Genomic DNA, 22305 nt, shown 5'->3' on the forward strand with positions numbered 1-22305 from the left:
GAAGAACCAGGACGCGTCTGAGGAATAAAGGGCAGATGGGTACCTGCTGGGCAGTCTGTGCACCTGCCTCCCCACTCCACCTCGAGCTTGCACACTTGCTCCCCCTCAGCACATCCGTTTGGCTTCCCATGCCCCCCTCACACGGGTAGAGTGTCCCCTTCCTTGGTCACCCCCTTTTCTCCAGCTTATTTGCAACTTGTAGTATAGCATCTAACTTTCTGTATTTACAACTCGTTAATAACTCCATTTTTCTCCTCTGCCTGGCTGGCCTCAAAAAAGCAAGCTCTAAGGACAGAGACAGTGCCATATTTATCTTTATAGGTGGGACCCCACTGCCTGGCCCAGTGTGCCTTCTCTGTAAATACTAGTGAAATAGATGTTGAATGAAGACCTCTCTGTAAGCTCTTTGGAAGCTGTTCCCAGGGTCTTAAACTAGGGCTTTTGAGAAGAGGAGGTCACTGGCCACTGAGTTGGTGTCCTTTTTCATTCTCTCCTTTTAACAGGTTTACGGTATTTTCTATGCTACGTCCTTTCTTGACCTCTATCGAAACCCCAAGAGCGTGACGACTTCACAGCACAACAAAACAGTCCTTGTCAGTAGAGATGAGCAGTATTTGTTTCTGGTAAGTTTCCTATGCCAGAGAGGACAGAGGAATGTTTTATTTGTTTGCGGTGTCTTAATTGCTGAGCTCCTAGCTCAGACCCAGGAACTGGAGAGCTGGTGATGTGGATTCCAGGATCTGTGTGTATGTGAGAGAGAGGGAGAGGGAGAGAGGGGGAGGGGGAGAGGAGACAGAAGGATAGTTCTTCACAAGCATCAGGTTTTTACTCGAAACACAGAGTGGACGGCCACTGAATCTATGGCAGCTCCCTTGCAGGATTGAGAATTTGGTCAGTGGGTCTCAGGGATAGATCGGAGTTTTGGTCACATTCCATGTCTAGGAATCTAGCCTACATGCTTTTACATGTGTGCCAGGGTATATGGAAAAATGTACTTGATATGCTATTGCTCGTGATAACAAACAATGGGAAACATGTCTGTCGAGAGAAGACTGGTTAAAAAACGGTATGGCTTATCTTTGCCATGTAATACAGGGCAGCCATCCAGAACAAATACAGCAAACTAAATGTACTGATTTGGAACCATTCCCCAAGCTGTTATTAACTAAAAGAAGTGAGGAGCATAATAATATGTAATAATATGTGTGATGTTTTCCCACTTAGGTAAAAATAAGAAAAAAATAGGCCACGCATACATCCTCATGTGTAAACATAGACATATTAAGTATGAACCCCCCCGCATATATCTGCGCTTGTATTTGCATGCGACCTTTCTAGAAAGAAGGACATGAAATCATTACTAGTATTATCTCTGGGAAAATGGATTTGAGGTCTGGGAAAGATGGGGAATTATTTTGTAGCTCTTTGTGTGCATTGAGCTTTAATTGTGTACCGGTCACTGTTGTGAGGAAAAATGATTTGGTAACACGTGCGTGGGTTCACGTGGTGTCTGTTTCAGGTCCGGGTGGTGGTGCCCTACCAAGGGCCGTCCTCGGACTACGTCGTGGTGAGGATGATCCCAGACAGCAGGCTCCCTCCCCGTCACCTGCATGTGGTCCATACAGGCAAAACCTCCGCTGTCATCAAGTGGGAATCCCCGTATGATTCTCCTGACCAGGACCTGGTGAGCAGGCCAGGCGTCCAGGCGTCCAGGCAGCTTATTCTCGATATGGTTTGGTTTGGGGGGTGGAGGAGGGGAGGTCCTGTAATGGCACCAGAAACCTAGGCCTGGTGCTTGGAGCTCAGGGGGATGTCTCTCCCCTGATTTCTGTCTGGCCAATGATGGGGTCCTTCAGGTGCTGCCACTTAGCTGTCACGTCACCATCCTTTCTGGCTACCATGTTGATTTGTCCTTTTTTCTTCTCTGCTTTTTCAACCTTCACAAACAAAGCCCTGCAGGCCAAATCTAGCCCATTGCCTGTTTTTCTAAATAAAGTTTTATTAGCACCAAGTTATACTTGTTCCTTTGCACGTGATCTGTGGCTGCTCTCGTGCTGTAGACAGCAGAGTTGAGTAGTTGTGGTGGAGGCCATCTAGCCCTTAAGGCCTAAAATATTTACTCTCTGAACCTTTCAGAAAACGTTTACTGGCCCTTATTCTAAAAGAAGAGGCATTGATTCTAGAAGAATCTCCCATTTTCTTTTGCTCAGGCTGCTTTTTATCTCCGTCCCCTCTGCCTTCGGTGGGTCGTTTTAAATGCTTGGTTGTGGAGTTCCCGTCATGGCTCAGCGGTAACGAACCCAACTAGGATCCGTGAGGGATGTGGGTTTGATCCCTGGCCTCACTCAGTGGTTAAGCATCTGGCGTTGCCATGAGCTGTGGTCACAGATGTGGCATAGGCTGGCAGCTGCAGCTCCAATTGGACCCCTAGCCTGGGAACCTCCATATGCTGCACCAGTGGCTCTCAGAAGCAAATAAATAAATAAATGCTTGATTGTGAAGATTCTTTTAGACGCTAAACCTCTGCCTGATGATTGACTTTCCTGTCCTTGCTGCCTGTCCTTTTATTTTCCCCCCGTCCCCATATATGTAAGGAGCAGTCTGAGAGAAAGTAAGTGGAATTTCTGTCCTTTAGGGCTGAGACCGAACACTTTCATTCATAGACCCCTCTGACAGCATCCCAACACTACTGGGGTGGCAGAGATACAAAAGTTGAGCAATGAACTTGGCTTTTCTTGCCTGTTCCATCCTACTTGCTGATGCTACCATAAATGTGGCTTTCCCTTGAGTTTTTTTTTTTTTTTTCTTTTTGGGTCAAATTGATAATTCGATACCCAAATTTGGGAGCGAATGCTTGTTAGAAGGTTGGATCTGATCACCCCAGAGGCTTTCCAAAGAACAAAGTCAGAGGTTGGGGCTCAAAATACTATTGCCGTGGGTCCCAGCCATTGTTACATGGTCCACCATTGAAGGGCAAAGAGTGAAAAAACCCACCAAGTTTCTGATTACCATTAAGATGTCTTTGTTTTGTCCCAGTTATATGCAATTGCAGTTAAAGATCTAATAAGGAAGAGTGACAGGAGCTACAAGGTAAAATCTCGCAACAGTACCGTGGAATACACCCTCAATAAGCTGGAACCTGGGGGGAAATACCATGTCATTGTCCAGCTGGGGAACATGAGCAAAGATTCCAGCATCAAAATTACCACAGGTAAGCAGGCGAGCGACTGGAGGGCTCCTCCCAGCACAAGGCACCCCTGGTGCTCCTGGGATGCCTCTAGACATGGGCTTGCTTTCTTTCTTTCTTTTTTTTTTTTTTCCTGTTCTTTTTTATTTTAATTTTTTTGAGACATGGGATTTGCATCAGGATTTGGCATAGGAGGTGCAGGGACTACCGTTAGAATCCAGGCTGGGCCGCGGGGTGGTGGCCAGGGCACCCTGGGCCGGGGAGTGACTATCATTTTCCACAATCTCCATTCCTCTGGTCTCCCCTCCTTTAGCTGGTTTTAACATTTTCAAGAGAGGTAGAAATAAAACTGAATATTTGCTGCTTAAAGCCAAGCATTGCTGCTGGGCACCTGAACCGAAGCTGCCTTAGGTGCCTTGTGGCAATATTGTGTGCAGAAATGGGTGAGGACCAATACCCCGGTAGTATCTTAGCAAAGGATTTGCCACCAGTCCCAGGCTTGCTCAGCAGTCAGGCTCAAGTTCAGAGAGCAGGTAATAAGCCCAGTTATTCGGACAGCAGTAGGCAATATCAGAGTGTCAGTAACGGAGCCTGGCAGTGTGAGCAGTGGGCCCGGGCCCTACTTTATCGTTGTTCCAGGGCTGTGTCTTCAGGGTGAGCTCCCTAGCCCCTTCACTGAGCTTTAAGGCCCCTCTGGCACATGGGGCAGGAGCAGAGATCAGCAGGCTTTAAACGTGGGCCTATCCCACCCCCTTTGTTTTTGGGATCCTTGAGTCTAAGGGCTACCAAATGAGATACCATGCTGATTTCTTAGCCAGTGATATTATAACAACCAGATGCCATTAAAGAGTGTCTGCAGTGTGCTAGGCTCTATACGAGGCAGTATGTGTGTTCTCTTCCTCCTTTAAACTGTCCCTCCAGGGTTGGCCTTATTTAATCAATCTTTGATGGAGAAGAAAAGGGAGACTCAAATAGCCATTAATTGCATCCTACTTCTTTAATTTTCAGTTTCTTTATCAGCACCTGATGCCTTAAAAATCATAACAGAAAATGACCACGTCCTTCTGTTTTGGAAAAGCCTAGCTTTGAAGGAAAAGCATTTTAATGAAAGCAGGGTAAGTTCCTCCCTCCTTCTCAATGACTTTGGAAATCTAATTGAAATGCTGTTTTCGAGATGAGCTTGTTAACAGCCTGCTGGCATAGATAGAGTAAAAAGAAAAAGCCGGGCAGGGGAGTGAACTTGAGAATTAAAGGACCGTTTTTCTGTAGGATTGCTAATTAGCGAGATGTTTATACTGCCCATTAAAGATGAGAATCTCTGCACTAAGCACTTTTCATTCCTGAACTCGTCGTCCCCTAAAAGGCAGGGAAATGGGCTGGGGCTCTCACCATGCTTCCCGAGGCTGGGATGAGGCTCAGCCTCAGAACCAAGGGCCCCGCCTCTCTGGTCCAAGGGCAGGGCTGTGGCTTTAGTCCTGGGGAACTGAGCTTCACTGTCACCCTGGCATCTCATCAGTGTCTTTCCAGGGAGCAGGAAGTAACTGAAGGTAGTCTGTGGACAGAGGAGAAACACATAGTTTTGCTTTGTTACGGACAAATGAGTAACTGTATTCGTAGCAGGAGAGAGGAGGAGGAGAGGGGCCCCTGGGAACAGATTTGCCACCCAAGGGAGGACAGATTCTCAAAGGGAGCCGGGTTGGCCCCCTTGTCAGCAAAGCATGAGCCAGACGGAGACACAACAAATCAGCGGTGGGCACCTTGCAGTGTAGTGTCTGAAAAGAGCCCTGCGGGTCTAAATCATCACTGTGTGATGCTGGAAGCAAAGCGAAATTAAAATTTGAAAATTCTCACAGCCGTGACATACAGATGGTTACTCTACTTAAATATAAAGAAAGCCTTCAGATCTATTCAAAACAGAAGCACGCTGACCCTTGAAAAATGCAGATTTGAATTGTGTGGGTCCCTCCTGTGCAGAACCAGCAAAACCACATGATCTCGGGTGGTTGAATCCTAGGGTGTGGAACTGTGCCTATGGAGGGCCCACTCCAAATTTTTCTGGGTTTTTGGGTGTTTGTGGTTTTTGCTTTTTTTTGGTCTTTTTAGGGCCACACTCTTGGCACATGGAGGTTCCCAGGCCAGGAGTCAAATCAGAGCTACAGCTGCTAGCCTATACCACAGCCACAGCAATGCCAGATCCTTAACCCACTGAGCAAGGCCAAGGATCGAACCTGCATCCCCATGTTTCTAGTCAGATTCGTTTCTGCTGAGCCATGACAGGAATTCCTTTCTGGGGTTTTTGGCTGTTCAGAGGGTTGGCATCCCAACCCCGGGGTGATTCAAGGGTCAACCGTGTTCTAATTTTGAACACGGCACAGGTAACGAAACATTTCCAGCAGCAGTGAGCAAAAGAAAATAACGTTTCAGCCTTGCTAGTCTTCTCCACAACAAAGAGAGCACTTTCACATTAAATTGGCAGGTGTTTGGGGGGGAAGGGAAGAGTACTACCAGTATGGGTAATAGCTGGGGAGACGAACGCCCTGGGAGTATGAATCCTCTCAGCCTTCTGCAAGGCACTTGGATAATGAGGGTTAGAAACTTTGAAAGTGCTGTATCCTCTGCTCCAGCAGTTCTTCTAGGATTTCACTCTAAGGAAACAACATGCATAAGGAATTTTATTTACGACAGCAACAAAGAGAAGGCACCCGAAGTAAGTAAATTATGGGTGGTTGATGTGTCGTTTAATTTTTTTTATCCTTACAGCTTTATGCATTTTGCTAATGCCCTGGACCACATATAAGTGAGATAGAAAATCATAAATGGTAGTTCCCAGTTTATAAAAGAGAATGCAGGAATGGGAGGGCAGACAAATGGTATTGGGAGGCCCAGTTTGGCAGTGGGGGCTTCTTCCCGAGTGGCAGATGCCCACCTTTATAAAGGTTGGGCTTGAGGTCATATTCCATTCCCAGTGGAGGGTTCTGGCATAAGCTTGCTTAATGGATCCTTTTTCCTGACTTAGAGTTCAAAGAGGCAGTTCAATGGAATGGGAACCAGGAGACCATGGTTATGCAATGGGGACCAATATGTGGATAGAGATAAGAGAGGTGGTCCTTTTTAGGGGGTGTGGGGTTGCTGGGAGCTTTGACACTGGAATACTTGGAGATCAACGAGGAAGTCTGGTAGTCAGTCCTGACCCCGGCCTGCATGCTGGGTTAGGGCTGGTCCAAGAGGGACTTTTCCGGCACAGGAGTCCAGGGCTGTCCATGAGCCAGTCTACCTGGGAAGCTTATTACACACTCCCCCAATGAAGAGGAGCCTGAGCACTACAGTACTCTTCAGTTCAAGGCCAGGCTAGTCTGGGACTAGGATCGGCTTGGAAGAGCTAGAGAGCTGGAGATAGGAAGTGAGTTGCAAGCCAGCAGTGGAGTTAGCACATGGAGTTGGTCCTAAGGAGAAATGTCTTGCTTTTACTCTTGCAAGCTCTGTTTTTTTACCCCATGGCTGGAGTCCGCTGCCACTTGGATTTATCATTAGTCCAATCCCATTTCAGTGAACCGTTACTGAATTGTCCGGATTCTTTGTGGCATTTCGTATTCTCTGAGACAAAGCAGACTGCTGACCAGAACTTTGAATTGTGCACTGACATATTTTGTTGGGGCTCGGCTTTTCATTTCTACCACCCAGCTCAGAACTGCATGTGGTAGTGACTTGAGGCATTGAGGATAAGAAATTTCCCATTTCCTGAATCCAGTATCTCAGTGGTGCTGTGAAAAGAACAGCAACGAAAACATAAAGTGCTTTAGCATCTGTAAAAGCCTACAATCAGGAGCTCACACAAAGTTGGAATCTATCATAAATAGAAGCTGTCAGATTCCTTAGGTAACTTCCTGCACAATCCCCCGTGTGTTTGTTTTCAGGGCTACGAGATACACATGTTTGACAGCGCCATGAACATCACAGCGTACCTTGGGAATACTACTGACAATTTCTTTAAAATTTCCAACCTGAAGCTGGGTCATAATTACACTTTCACCGTCCAAGCCCAGTGCCTTTTTGGCAGCCAGATTTGTGGGGAGCCTGCTGTCCTGCTGTATGATGAGTTGGGGTCTGGTAAGTTGCTCTTACTGCCTGTTTCTGTCTTTAGTTCTGGGGAAATATATCAAGAGCGTAGCACGGTTTGATGAACATGTGTTTTTCTAAAATGCATTTAAAAGATTCTTGCAGTTCAAAAGACAGTCATTTATGCATCAATTTAATTAAGCACCGACTTATTTAGTATTTCTGAGCCAGGTGTGGTGTGAGGAGCTGGGATCACAAGGTGATCAGTTCTGAAAGTACAACACGAGAAAGGGAGATTTTGTTTAAAAATGAAATTCTGTTTGGGAAGCATGAGGTTAATGAGTTTCATTGTTTATTTTGGTGGGGGGGGGTTCTTTTCAGAGCCTCTGCTATGCTAATATTCCTTATTATTTTCCAAGCCAGTGGATTATCTCATCCCAGAGCAACTGATTTCACAGCCTTCCCCTTCATCTGAGCCATCAGCCTTAGATGAGAACTTGAAGTTGGCCTGGAATCTGTCTTCTGGACTCTCAGAGAGAACAGTGCTGGCCTTGCCAGTGGCAGGGGGAGAGGAGCCTTCCCTTTACACAGAAAGCCTGCTCAGGTTGTAGTAGCTTAGCCAGGATGCCAACAAACATCTTACCACTGGACTTGGTTGTTCCATTTACTCCCAGCCAAGAAGTGACCAGTGCCTAAACTCACAGGCTTATGTTAGAGGTGTTGTATTGCTTCCCGGGGTGGCTCCTGGTGGGATATTTATCCCGGGCACCCCCCTAAAATAGGGAAGCCATGTGTACCACGTCCCTTTGGAGGACTGTAGTGAGTTAGAGGTTCTGAGAAGGTCTTGTATGAAACAAACCACCAGCCCTTTGTCCTAGTGTTTGCTAAATAGAGCCCCCTTTGTAAAACCAAGACTGTCAGGTGGGAGGATCACTTGGGTGGACCACTTGGGCCACATCCTGCCCCTTGATGTTCACCTGCCTTGGATGCGGGGTGGGGGCTAGAGGTCGAATTGGAGCTGCAGCTGCCAGCCTACGGCATGGTCATAGCTGCATCCGCGACCTACACCACAGCTTGCGGCAACACCGGATCCTTAACCCACTGAGCAAGGCCAGGGATCGAACCCACATCCTCATGGACACTAGTCGAGTTCTTAACCTGCTGAGCCGTAACGGGAACTCCCCAGACTGCTTCCTTTTAACTGCTCCAGCCCAGAGCTTTCCCCTAGAGCTTTCTCCTGCGGTTTGGTTGGGACATATGAACTAAGATTTGGTGGCGTTTTTTCCAGTAAGGTAATAGCAAAGGAAATGGAAGACTCGGGTGTTGAATTGTCAGGTCAGGCTTTGCAGGAAGGGGCTGTTCTCTGGCCTGTCTTTATGAGGACCTGTCGGCTTGAATCCCTGGGTGGCTGCTGAGCTTGCCCCCCTGGGCAGAAGCCCAGCCGGCACCACCTCGCCTTGCACTGGGGACAACCTCAAGCCTAACGAGGCTCCTCGTGAAGATGGAGAAGGCCCGCTGTGCTTCCTTAGTCAAACTGACTCCCACAAGCTGTGTTCCTGCCTCAGGCTCAGACTTTCCTCAGGATTGCCGACATAAAAAGCCCACCCCTTCCAGGAAGACGGGCCCTAACCCAGCAGGAAGATGGCTTTGCCACCGAGCCCTGTCGCTACAAGTTTATCGGCACATCATGATAAAGCTAGTATTTATTTGTGACAGTGGGAAGGAAGCATCTCTGTCAGGTTATAGACCCCAAGTGGCTTTGCAGAGAGCTTTTAAAAAATGTTAAATGTGTATGGAAAGGTTCTCTCTCTCTCTTATTTAAGTTAAAAAACCTCATAAAACTTCATGAGCTGTTAATTCAGTATTGCAGTAAAGAAATCTCGTTTGTATCACTTAATGGAGCTTCAGGTAATTGCAGTTCAGAGTGACTTTGGTGCCAAGTAGGGGGAAATAATTGCAATCTGGTTAATTAGTGGTCTGATTTCACATCCTCTTATGTAAGGCAGGCGAGTGGTCTTAAGTAATAATGCTAATGAAATCAATGTTGATACCCCAACAAAGGTCTCCCTTCCAAGAGATTATCTAAATAACCAACGAGGCAGTGATTAGGAGTCTAATGTAATTACCGTATTTGCATGCGCATGGCCTGAGCACCATCAGCTCCAGGGAAACATTCAGGCGTCACAGGGCAGGAACGTGCTGCACCAGGCAGGCGGATCAGGTAGCTCAGCATCTTTTTGATGGGTGGGGCATTGGGGGCAGGGGGCTGGTCTGTTCTCCTGCCCTTACATAGGAGGCTTATGGGTTGGCATCTTGCCTTGGCAGGTAGGGATGTGTCAGCCATCCAGGCCACCAGATCTACTGATGTTGCTGCCGTGGTGGTACCCATCTTGTTCCTGATACTGCTGAGCCTGGGCATCGGGTTTGCCATCCTCTACACAAAGCATCGGAGGCTACAGAACAGCTTCACGGCTTTTGCCAACAGCCACTACAGCTCCAGGCTGGGCTCAGCCATCTTCTCCTCGGGGGATGACCTGGGTGAGTAGGGCAGGGTGTGGGGGCCCCTCCTCCCAGGATGGACCCACAAAGCCAGGGACCTCCCCTGAGCTCATCTTTTGACACTGGTGGAGGTCTGCATTAACCAGCGATCCCACTGCTTTGGGTTGAATCAGTTGGAGCCCTTTGCTTTGAAATTGCTCATAAATTAAAATACCGGAACTCTCTTCAATGATGTGTGCTTCTGGCCCGACACAGGGAGTTTTGTGAAAGAACAGGTAGGAGCTTGCCTTGTGCAGGAAGGATGGATAGACCCTGGGCTTGGATAGTCCCCGAGTATCAGCACATTCTCAGGAATTTCCACCCCCTGTCATCCTGCACAGACCTGGAGGTCTGGCATCTCTGGAGATTTTAGTCAAGACAAAAAGCCGTGCCTTCCCTGTTGGCTTCTGTCCAAAGAAGCCCTCCCCATCTTCTGTTTCTCTTTCTGATTGATTAGTGCAACCTCACTGGCTACTCCTTTTTTTTCTTACTCGTGTGTGTGCCATGAGGATGTTCCCCCCACCCCAGGGATCAAACCTGAGTCACAGCAGTGAACACTGGGTCCTTAACCCCCAAGCCACCAGGGAGGTCCTCGCTGGCGGTTATATATTTTTTTGTTTGTTTATAAAGACAGGTATTTCGTTTTCACTGATCGTTTGATATTAGGTGTCCTCTCTTTTCTTCTCAGTTTCCTTTCTTGCTTTATTACAAGCACTTGGATTGCCTTGTGTAAATAGTGTGGGTTCTTTGCTTCTGTTACTGGGGGCAGTGGGGCTGTGCAGTGATCATGGAAGGAAGATCAGCACTTGGTGGTATCGGGGCCACAAGGGGACACCCATGACTCTGGGACGCTGTCCTCAAAATGCTTACACTCCTCTAAGGTCCTTTCCTTTATGAGCAGTGTGGGTGCAAAGGAGAAAGCAGGCAGTATGTTCGATGTTAGCTGCCCATTAGACCTTTGGAGCAGTGATAAGATCCTCCTCCTTCAAAGATTTACTTTCCTTATATGGTTAAGTTCAAGTTACCATGAAGGTAAGCTTGGCCGCCCATTGGTGGGGAACACGTGAGCCAAGAGTGGCAGAGAGAAGCTGGGCAGGGATTTAACATCACTTGTCCTGGCTCAGGCTCTGCTGCTAACTTTCCGGGCTGGGGCTTGCGATGGGGGAGGGGGGTCAGTGGTGGGAAGTGGGGTCAGGCGGAAGTGCGCTGGGACTCACCAAGGACCCACTGTCTTGCCTTTAGGGGAGGATGATGAAGATGCTCCGATGATAACTGGATTTTCAGACGACGTCCCCATGGTGATAGCCTGAAAGAGCTTTCCTCACTAGAAACCAAATGGTGTAAATATTTTATTTGATAAAGATAGTTGATGGTTTATTTTAAAAGATGCACTTTGAGTTGCAATATGTTATTTTTATACGGGCCAAAAATGAGACAAAACAAAACAAAAAAAAAAGAAGGAAAGGAAACTTTGTCATAATCAACTGTGAACTTCAAACCAGGTTGATTTTAGTAACCAAACTGCTTTGATTTGATATTCATGTAGTCTTACAGGGCTATGCTTACTGGGCATGCTTTTACGTCTGTGAGATAACTTTGATTCAATGAGTTGGCCATTCTTTTTATTTTTCTAAGACACAGAGTATTTAATAAAAACTTCAAGAGAAGAGTGATGGATGACATCCCTCCTCCTTGAAAGTATGCTCAGATTAAAAATTTTGTTTGCATTTAGTTTATATGAAAGTGTTCGGGTGTGTGCTGGGGGGAGGGTTCTTTTATGCTGTTTTGTTAATTTATTGGAACTCTGTGCAGGGCAAGGCTTTAGTGGTCATCGGACACCACATGTCAGGAGCCCCTCGCCTGTAGGGTCCAGGGGTGGAGAACAGAAGCAGTTTTGTTACCATGCCGGAAACAATCCATTTTTATTGACTCGTGTGTCACACGATGGCGTTTGGCAGGAGAGCATATTGAGTCATTGCTCCATTTCATTTCAACAGAGCTGCAACTTGGGAAGCCCTGCAAGCAACAGCTTCCTCTCTTAGACTCACCGACGGATTCTTACTGTACCTGCCTCTGTGCAAGACGTGGCTTTCAAAGCTACAAAGTGATAACACTGCTTTATTATACACTGGTGTCATTGTCATTGCAAAAAAAAAAAAAAAAAAAATTGCTCCAGTTGTGGGAGAGAGTTCTGGATCTGTGCCATGATAGCTACACTGGCAGATATATAGTACCTAATTTTTCCTTCTGGGATTATTTTGTTTTTTACTTACCACTGCAGAATCTTGAATGTAAAGTTTTGTGTTTGCATTGAAGTGGCCGCTTACCGTCCTTAAAAATCCATACTGATATATGCAGTCCTTTTGAATTGGGTCAGTGCCTTGTCTTTTTTTTTTTTTTTTTTCCTCTCCTTCCATCTCGCTTGCCAGTACCCCGCCTGATTTAAAGGGAAAGTGCTATTCATTCTTAGAGAGATGGAGCAGATGTACGACTCAGCGCCCATTCAGTCCTGTTCACAGTGGCTGCAGCACTAGAGTTCTTGCTCTCTGTAAAAACACCGGGCTGGTCCCTTCGGCCTTTCATGGTCACCCCAGTGTTCAGACCGTGGCCACTTGGTAGGTATGTGAAATCCACCGGGGACTGACTCCCGCACTTTAGACCTAGAGCTGTAAGCACCGATGTCCAGCATTTTTGTGATACCGACTGAGTGCACCTCCCTGCAGAACTTCTTCCCAGCCAAGAAGGAGTGCACGCTGGGACTCTTCCAAAGTCACGCTCCCTCCTGCGTGTGTGTCCTTGATCCGCAGGCTCTGTCAAAACCCCATCTCCTCTTAGATGCAGTGCGTCACCTTCTCACAAGTATTTGCTTTCTTTTAACCAAAAGTATCGTTCTTGGGTGATAGAGTTTTGTTCTACCTAGGGAGTGTTTGGGAAGCGAAGAGCCAATTAAAATGTTTGTAGCTTAAACCTTCTATTTCTGTATGTATCCATATAGGTTGAGGAGTATTTTCAACTGCAGACACTTACTGTGTCCGGTGGTAGGGCTCCATTTATTTCAACACGTGGTGGCGAGTCATGAGCCTCCTCCTAGCATGTTTTTTTCTTCTTTCCGCTCTCTCTCTTTTTCTTAAAGACTGGAATTTCTTGGGCTTGATCTTGTCTTATCTGGGAGTTTTCTGCAAAACTCTGAGCCCTACCACAGCCCCTTTTAATAAGCACTTTAAGTAACTGAAAGATTAACAGTCTGGTGGGAGGCAAGTCATTTAATCAAACTGCTAGTAAGTATATTTTCTTCTTTTTCTGCCAACTTTTTGGTGGCATTTGTGAAAGCTGATTTAAAAGGCTCCGAGACTCTTCCTCTTGCATTTTTCCTTAGGCAAAAGCCTTTCTACAGAGCACATCTCCAGTTGGCAACTTGAGATGTTTCTGAGCATCTGATTCTAGTTCCCAGTGCCTCCCAATGCTTAGTGCACCGTACTGTATAGACTGGCCATCACCCCCTCCTTGGAAAATGCCACTGGGCTGTTTGAGAACAAGCAGCCTTGTAGGGCTAGAGTATTTTATATAGACAGAAGAGCTAAGTTCCTGAAGACTAAGCTAGATAGATGCAGCTATGTGTAAATTGTATATTTTTATGAACTTTTGAAGCACGCACTGTTCTTCTCTCTGCATACATTGCTTTGTGAGGTTTTGATGTATAGATAAGCCAGCTGCAAGAGTCCAGAGGTGAGAGTGACAAAAGGATATGAGAACAAAAGCTACATGGAGCCTTTGAAGGTGACCAAATAATTGTCTTCACTGTGACCAATTGGAGCCCCTGGTTCTTTGATGAAGAAGGGGTTTTTTTGTACCTCGTTGGAGAGGCCACCTCCAAAGTTCACACTGTCAGGGAAAAGGTTTTCTTTTCTCCCAGGATGCATTAGAATGTCAGAAGCCCACATCTCCGTGGACCAGGACGGACCACGAGTAGACCCACTTCAGTTTGGTGGCAGGGAGATTGTGTACACACTTTCTCTGGAAGCTAGTTTTGCCCCCTGAAGGATTGAGGGGCCCCCAAGCCTAATGAGATGTGGGTCCATGGGGGTAAAATAACAGAGCGTAGAGTTCTGTAGAGGAGTCCAGGGAGAGGCCATGGCTATGCAGTCCCTTTTCCCCACAGGTGAGAGGCTCCAGTGATTGCTGGCAAGCTGGGGAAATCGTGAGGAAGCTTGGTGACGGGTGAAACTTCCAACTTTGGGAAGAGGGTTCCTGGGATTCCATTTCTGGTAGTATCCTGGGGTACAGATATGCAACACACAGCTGCACATTCTCTCTGCCCATTATGTGTGACCCACTAGTTCAAGCTGTACTTGGACAATTTAAGGAACATAACCCTTCACAAACCTGTGGGACATTTGGGGGCAGGGGGAGTCCTGCCTTCAAATATTCAGCCAGTGGTCACTTTCCACCCAGTGAGACCATATTCTCAGTACTTCCGTGAGGGCAGAAACCCCATCCTATCAGGTTTGATGGGCCACTTTCCCACTAAAAATGTCCTATTGAATCCCTGAGATGTTTCTCTTCCCTGCAGAGAGTTGGAAGGTCCTTCAAAGAAAGGATCTGGGGAAGTCAGCAAACCAAATATCACCTCCACATTGATTTTAGGAATTGACTCTCAAACTCTGTGCAGAATCTTCCCTCCTGTCGGCATTGTATCTTGACATTCCTACTGCATTATTTTTCTTAAAGGAAGTGTGTGCTGCCTTTCAGGTACAATTTTTGTGTCCTAAAAGCCAATGCATTAAGTTTATATAGACTACTTTCTATGCAAGACTGAGGTATGGAACAGATAGCAAGAGGTTACATGTGCCGTTGGGTACATGAGCCAGAACATGTTTTCGGAAGGGGTACCGCCAGCGGACACGGGTTGAGGGAGAATAGTTGTATATACATTTCTGCCCGCGAATTTTGAGCAGCCATATTTAAATCATCAGAGCCAAGTCACCCAAGAATGGTATTAGTTTCATGTGTAAATATCCCCAAATGGAACCAGTATACATGCTGAAATGGAATGTAATGCTAGATATTCCATGTCTTTTCTCATTGAAAGACTCTTGTGAATTACTAGAAACTTTAGGCAAAGTCAAATGTATCTGCAGCAAAACAACGGCCTGCTCTGCTCTTATTTCAAGTGAAATCCATGTTTCTCTCCAAAGTGAAATTGGATATTGATGATTTCCATTGCCTTGATACGTTTCTATTATCACTGATGGATGCTGAAGACTTTACTATATTGTCGCACAATTTTAAAATAATTTTTGTCTCAACGTCAGTTTTTTCACCAAATAAAAACTTTAACTGGATCAAGAAAACACCTCTTTGAAAATCCACTCTCTGCGTGTCTTGAGTTGTTCTTTTGAGCGCAATAACAATGGTTGATGCAGTCTCCAAACCCCATTTGTCTTGTCTGTTTTAAAAGGAGGTTGATTTCGTAGAGGAGAGGACACGAAGACCTGTAATAATTTTGTCATTAACAAGCTGGTCTCTGAGGGCGGATCCTTCAAGAACACGATGTCTTTGTGTTGGCGGAGGGGTGGGGAGAAGTGGCGGCTGTCCTGAGGTAAATGAGATGATTCTGCAGGGCAGTGGCTGCAGTGGCTCTCTTAACATGGTCACTACATTTGCGAAGAGACAGTTTGCTAAGAAGTCAGTCTTCAAATCTGAGAGAAGAAAACACACCAGTGTGATGAGCAGTGTGTCAGAGAGCCCTTTGCAGAGGTGTCCGTAGGTGAGAAAGATGCCGGGCTTGCCGCCAATCAGTAAGCAGCGAAAGGCAAGTGGACCTACAGAGTCAGGATTGGAGAGTGTGGACCTGGGGGCGGGAATCTGTGTAACATCTGCCAGGATGCTGCTTTTGTTTAAATATTGAGCCAAAATAAATTTGTGAAGTATTGTTGTCCCCTTTCATAGCTGAGGACAAAGAGGCTCAGACAGGTTAAGTAATTTCCTTTGGGGAAACCAGAAAGTCAACGGCAAAGCCAGCCTGCATTAGAACAGCCTTCCCGTTCTCTATCACCGTGCCACACTGTCTCCTGTCACCCTTAGGGTCAGAAAGAACACCTCGGAGTTCCCTGGTGACTCAGCATGTCAAGGATCTGGCATTGTCACTGCTGTGGCATGGGTTCGATCCCTCCTGGCCCTGGAACTTCTACACGCCGTGGGCACAGCCAAAGAAAGAAAGAAAAAAATACCTTCCCTCCAGTGCATTGTGCCCAGAGAAATCCCAAAAGGATCCCTACCACCTGGTAATGGTGAATATACCTGGTCATGGCCTCACCCTAAGGTTTCCAGGCTTAGGTAACTGGTGTTGTCAACCTATGATAGTGAGTTCTTTCTCCAGGGCAAACGCGCCTTCACCAAGCTCACGAGACTCATGCAACAAAATCACGCACACTTATTAACTCACCTTGGGAATAGTCCTGTCTTTTAGAAGATCGGCATGGCTGATGCATTTTCCCCATGTCAGGGGGTCTCCCCAGAAGCCAATTACGATGAAAAGGTTGTTTGGTGGCCTTGAGCACAGAGTAAACAAAGTAGGAGGGATGTGGGCATGAGTCGTGGTTGCCCAATAAAAACTGGATGACGAATGATTGACTTTCCACTACAGAAGTAATCTCCTCCCTATGGTCTTGGTACTTAGAATCATCAGGTTACAACTCCTGTATCCGAATCTTAAGAAGGTCCTGCCAGTGGGATCTTAATCCTTGAAATCCCTTTGCTAAGGGATTGGACAGGGCTTGGGCAGTGCCCATGTTTGCCACTGTGACTCATTCTTTTCTGTTTTGTAGTTGAGTACACCTCTCCCCTCCCTATCCCTAAGCCATTCTGTAGCTCATGTTAATCATGCCTTCAGCCTGGAATGGGATACAATCTTCCTGGCTTGAGAGCTGTTGTTTCTGCAACAATATGCTGCCTGTTATGTGTTGATTCTAAAGTTTAGAAGTCACTTTTTGAGTCCCTGGGGACACAATGGAACCCCCACTCTCTGCCTGCCTATGTATGTCCGCTGAGTCTCTGGTTCCCTAGCCCACAGCAGTTAAAGACCATGAAGGCAGAAGCCCTGACTACAACAAAAACAGAAAAACTATCCTAAAATCTCAACTAGGGATAAATTCAACAATAATTTGTTGGGGCCATTTAGTACAGTTAGACCCTATGGCCTTCCAAAGGTACAGGGTCCTTCCTACATGGTTTTTTGCTTGTGTTTTGGCCTTGCCTGTGGCATGTGGAAGTTCCCGGGCCGAGGATCAGATCCGAGCCACAGCTGCAGCCTGAGCCACAGCAGTGACAATGCCAGATCCTTAACCTGCTGCACCGCAAGGAAACTCCAAGTCCTACATGCTAAGTAGCCCACCTGATTAGAGTTGTAATGGCTCCCTTCTGTTTGGCCCCTATTCTTTGACAGTTGATGTGCTGAACTCTTTATAAACTTTATAAAAAAAAATCTAAAAGTGATCTTGTGATTTAGATAATTCATCTCTGTTTTACAAGATGAGGAAATTAGTCCTCAGTCTGAAAAACCCTAAGATTTCCCCTTAATAAGTCGCAGAGTCAAGACTCAAATCTAGATTTATTCCATCTGTAACTGCGTTCTTACTCACCAGGCTACCTTGCCCTTCTGATACAATATTAGAGGTCTGTGATAATACTGTTTAGATATTTTGAGGGCAGATTTTTTTCTACCAGAAAGATTAAAAATGACACTTGGAGATGGATGTATACTTAAATTCTTTGCAAAATCATCTATGTGGAGCACTTTCCTACTAATGCTAGATCAACGAAGCCTTTTTTTTCCTGCCTTTTTTTTTTTTTTTTTTTTTTTCTTGGAGCCGCACCTGCGGCATTTGGAGGTTCCCAGCCTACACCACAGCCACGGCAATGTCGGATCCTTAACCCAGTGAGCGAGGCCAGGGGTCGAACCTGCATCCTCATGGGTCCTAGTTGGGTTCATTAACTGCTGAGCCCTGAAGGGAACACCAAGCCTTTTTTTCTTTTAATTGGAAAAAAAATTTTTTTAAGAATTCAGTAATCAGGAACAGGAAGGATTCTTTTGCTTCGTGACCACCAAGGTAGATTTTATCCAAATCCTTTGCATCTTGGGTAAAGAATGTTCATCGCACATTTTTTTCACCTTTATTTACGCAGGTGGCGGGGCACGGCGTGGCACCATGTTCCATTAGGGCGAGAGCTGAGCTAGCGCAAGACTATTAGGGTCTCAGTAAAACGAGGAGGCTGCCATCCTGTTCATCAAGCCCTAACGGGCTTTGATGTCAGTGCCCCATTAATTTTTTAAAAAAGATTATGTGTAGGGTAATTTGAGCCTGCAACAATTCAGAGAACAATGATGTTATGCTTTTAAAAATGCGAATGTTATCATTGTAATGCCGCAACCCTATTTAAAGCCAAATGACACCCGGTAGTGTTTGGGAATATTTGTGTGAAAACAATGACATATCATACGTAAAACTCAGCATCAGCAAACTTGGAGGAAGGAAAAAAGGCTCGAATTTAAATGTAAATCAGCCTTTTATGAAATTTGCCCTCGGGTTGTAAGCTAGTTCGTAAAGCCTTCAAGATCGATTGAATGAGGAGGCTTCATAATTAAAACTTATTTTTCAGTCTCTCCCTGGCAGAAGCAGAACCTATTAGTTACCCAGGGATTGTTCACACCCGAGGTGGTGCTGAATTATCTGGGGATGGGTGTGTGTACATCTGTTTTATGGAATTCATAGGCAGTAGATGAACAATGCAGGAGCATCAAGCCCTTGACTTCATAAACACGCCTGACTTCAAACCCCAAACAACGGACTGTTTCCAAGAATTGGCACATCTTTAAAGAAGGGAAGTTTACTCCCGTTGAAGTGAGTCAACAAAATGTGTTGAAGACCCTGAATACAATACTTCTTAAAGGTTGTCCGAAAACATTTTGAGCAATGGCAGTCCTGTGGCAACAGTGATAATGACAAATACGTAATTGTTTTATGCCAGGGATTGTTCTAGGACCTTCTTATATATTAACTCACCTAATCCTCAAAACAATCCTAGAAGGAGGATATTACTATCCTTATGTTATAGGTAAGGAAACCGATGTACGGAAAGGTTAAGAAATTGGCTCAAGGACACAACAGTAAGAGGCAGAGCTGAGGTTTGAACCTTGGTTGTCTGGTTCCAGGGTCTGCTTTTAATTCTTTTGCACAGATGCTCCAAGTGACCCTTTGAGAGCCTGAGGTGCATGGCGTGGGTGTATATATTTGGAAGTGATTTTAACCAGCCAGCTTACCTTTTAAAATAGTATTTAATGTTTTGGATTATAATAGGGGTCTGTATCCACTCTAGAAATTTGGGAGAATGAAAGCACCAAGAAGAAAATTTCCACATAATCCAAGAAATAATCAATGTTAACAATTTGTGTACCGTTTTCACTTTATTTTGCACTAGCAGTTGTATCTCGTTACAGTTCTGTTGGGTCATGGCGAATATGACCAAGTTCATGTGGGGCAGTTTCCCAAACCTCTGCTACTTCCGTTAGCTCCTGGTTCCAACCACAAGAACAAAGCTGAATGCCGATCTCAGAAGTAGGGTGATGCCTCTTCCCCTTTGTCCCTGTTAGCGGTTTCAATGTAGATTTACTCTGTGGTCCAGCAGAACCAGAAGAGTGTCACCATGCCATCAACTGCATCATCATCAGTCAAGTGCTTTGACTCATCTTCTGCACTAAAACTCATAGAAGGATTTATTCGAGTCACGTCATTACAACTCTGAGTTTTCCCTGTTGAGTATTTTGCTGCTCGGAATATGGGAGGAAAAGCTATCAATGCATCCCATCAAAGATGATAGCATACGCAGGCAGAGCGTAAGACACAGGCATAGGAAAAGGATCCTTTGCAAACATGGTTGTCGTATTGAACATGTTTGGCGTATTGAACATGTTTGGTGCACAGGTAACCTGACTAGCCAAGAGGAAGGTGTCTGAGTTCTAAGGAAAAGAAGGGAATGGTCTAAATTTGGGTGATGGGATCAGTTTGCATGTTTCTTTTCTTTTTTTTTTTTTTTTTTGTCTTTTTGCCATTTCTTGGGCCGCTCCCACGGCATTTGGAGGTTCCCAGGCTAGGGGTCTAATCGGAGCTGTAGCTGCCAGCCTACGCCAGAGCCACAGCAATGTGGGATCCGAGCCGCGTCTGTGACCTGCACCACAGCTCACAGCAATGCCAGATCGCTAACCCACTGAGCAAGGGCAGGGACTGAACCCGCAACCTCATGGTTCCTAGTTGGATTCGTTAACCACTGCGCCATGACGGGAACTCCGAGTTTGCGTGTTTCTGTGTGATGGGGCAGGAAGAAAAGAAGGAATTGGAACAAGCTTTGGAGGTATTTAAGTGTTTCTCCATTTCAACTGGGCAGGGAAGGTGTTATTTGGCAGAATAGTTTCCCTAAGTATTAAACTGCAGCACCTAGATACGCAAACACTGGAGAGCAGAACCTGCGGATTTTACGGGAATAGATACCGAGCCTCCTACTGGAATCTCTTATAAATGTCGGCAGGTCTCTAAGAGAGGTATCAGGTAGGAAGAAGAGAGAATTCTGAGGATGGGGCAGTTCCCCAAAGAAATTAAAAATTAATGTTAGGTCTCAAGCGCCAGGCTAGCAAGTCTCAAAACTCCCTGGTCAGTCAGGCACCTGGTTCATGGACCGCAGAGCAACATCCACTTAAGAAGAACCCTGAGCACTTCCTCTGTACCAGGTCCTGCATCAGCCACCGGGAGAAGGATGCAGACTAAGACAGATCTGATGCTTGCCCTCTAGAGCAACAGGGAATAAAACCTCAGGGTCGGGAAGTCACTAAGGAGTGTTGTGTAGATGGTGTATGTGATTTCCTAAGAGAGGAAACTGAGGCGGGGGATGTTAAGGGACTTGCCTCAGAACTCAGGTCTTCGGTGAGCTAATCAGTCTAACTTCTAAAAGCCTGCAGCCAAGCCTGTGCTACAAGATGCCATGTTTACATGGGGTGGAGGAAGAAGGCTCCAGTTTGATTTTGAGCCTGAAGCAGAGGCTCCAGATCAGCTTCCAAGAGAAACCTTACTTGCGGGAGAAGAGTGTGTCATTGGCTGTTTACCGGCATCTTATTAATAATGTGATAATTTGTTTCCTTCAAGCTATTGCCCTTGATATGTAGACTTCCTCAGTGGAGGGAAGAATAAATGGAAGACTCCTAGCCCAGTTAGATAGGTCCAGCTCTGGGGAGGAGCAGGAAAAGAGCCTGGATCAAGGGGTGAGCCTGGTCTTGCAGTTTTGGCCATGTGACCTTGGAGTCTCTCTAGTGCCTTAGTTTTCTTGTCCATCACATGGAGCAATGCCAAAGCTGATGCCACAGGCTATTGCGAGGTCTAAAGAAACAGATGTGCAGGAGCTTTTAAGTGGGAAGGTGCTGTAGAAATATAGCTTCCATAGGTGACCCGAGAAAGGAGGCAGCATTCAGGTAATATCATTGCAGGCTCATTTCTCTTGTGACTGCTTTGACTACACTTGCCACCATTCGAATGATACATTTCATTGCCTCGTCTCACTTCGTTCCTCAGTTGTTTCATCCTGAAAATGGTCTTCCCTTCCATTAGGCTGAGAAGTCAATTCACAGAAAACTCAAGGCAGCTTCTATAAGATGGGGCCAGAAGGGGAGGAACAAGTTTCAGGATGATTTTGCCATTTCCATCTTCTCAGATTGCCTGGTGGACTGATGCTTTTAACCAAGATAGGAAAGGCAGAGAGGAAACAGGGGCTGGGTGGGTCGGTGAATTTTCTTTTGGACACGTTGAGTTTGAAGGGTACATCCAAGCAGAGGCAACTGGTGGACAGCTGGCTTCTTTCATTGAGCAAACATTTATTGAGTGACTACTATGTATCAGACACGGCCAGGTGCTGGAGATACTGCCGTGAACAAAACAAACAAAAGCCTGTCTTTGGGTGCAGTTGAGATTCAGAGGGAGACAAACAATGGGCACAAGAGGTTAGTAAGTGATGTCATAATTTGAAGGTGATAAGTGGGGAAAAATCAATCTCAGAAGGGAGCACCTGGCATGTAGGGTGTGGTTGAGACTGCAGTGCCTGGAGCTCAGAGACAGAGCTGGACTGGAGGTCTTTGCTGAAGAGTTACATCTAGAATGGTCGGACTGAGAGGGGTCGGTGGAGTTAGAAGCCCGGAGAGACGGATGTCAAGTGTGAGAGGAGATCTCAAAGCAACACCCAAAGTCGAGGAGTCTGAGACAAGCCGGAGGGGCATGTGGAGACCGGAGCCCTCAGGTGCCCTCTGTGGAGAGAAGGTTCAGTCCTGGCAAATACCACAAGGGAGGAACCATGACTGGCGTCTGTGGGGTACTTCCTCTGTTCCAGGCAGCCTTTCACTCAGAATTGCAGGGCATCTTCCAGGCAGAGTTGCCTGTGGTCAAAAGGGTCTGGGCTCTGGGGTCGGATGAGCTGAGATGGAACCCTGC

At 46.2% G+C, this 22305-nt stretch overlaps 1 protein-coding gene across 8 annotated transcripts in view; it reads left to right on the forward strand.

Annotated features, from left to right (window-relative positions):
• The window catches only part of SORL1 (sortilin related receptor 1), a 218321-nt gene extending 203171 nt beyond the window's left edge, over positions 1-15150 (forward strand). For 3 of the 8 annotated variants that reach the window (XM_021063014.1, XM_021063012.1, XM_021063010.1), the window contains 8 exons: positions 504-623; positions 1520-1684; positions 3037-3211; positions 4196-4302; positions 7102-7294; positions 9569-9781; positions 11024-11121; positions 11779-15134. In XM_021063014.1, coding sequence (XP_020918673.1) covers positions 504-623; positions 1520-1684; positions 3037-3211; positions 4196-4302; positions 7102-7294; positions 9569-9781; positions 11024-11091 — 1041 coding nt within the window. In that variant the 3' untranslated portion in view covers positions 11092-11121; positions 11779-15134. Of the gene's footprint in view, positions 1-503; positions 624-1519; positions 1685-3036; positions 3212-4195; positions 4303-7101; positions 9465-9568; positions 9782-11023 lie in introns of all 8 variants that reach the window. The other 5 variants (XM_021063011.1, XM_021063013.1, XM_021063015.1 and 2 more) reach the window with 3 other exon arrangements.

The sequence above is a fragment of the Sus scrofa genome, chromosome 9 (assembly GCF_000003025.6).
Source record: "Sus scrofa isolate TJ Tabasco breed Duroc chromosome 9, Sscrofa11.1, whole genome shotgun sequence".
NCBI lineage: Eukaryota > Metazoa > Chordata > Mammalia > Artiodactyla > Suidae > Sus > Sus scrofa.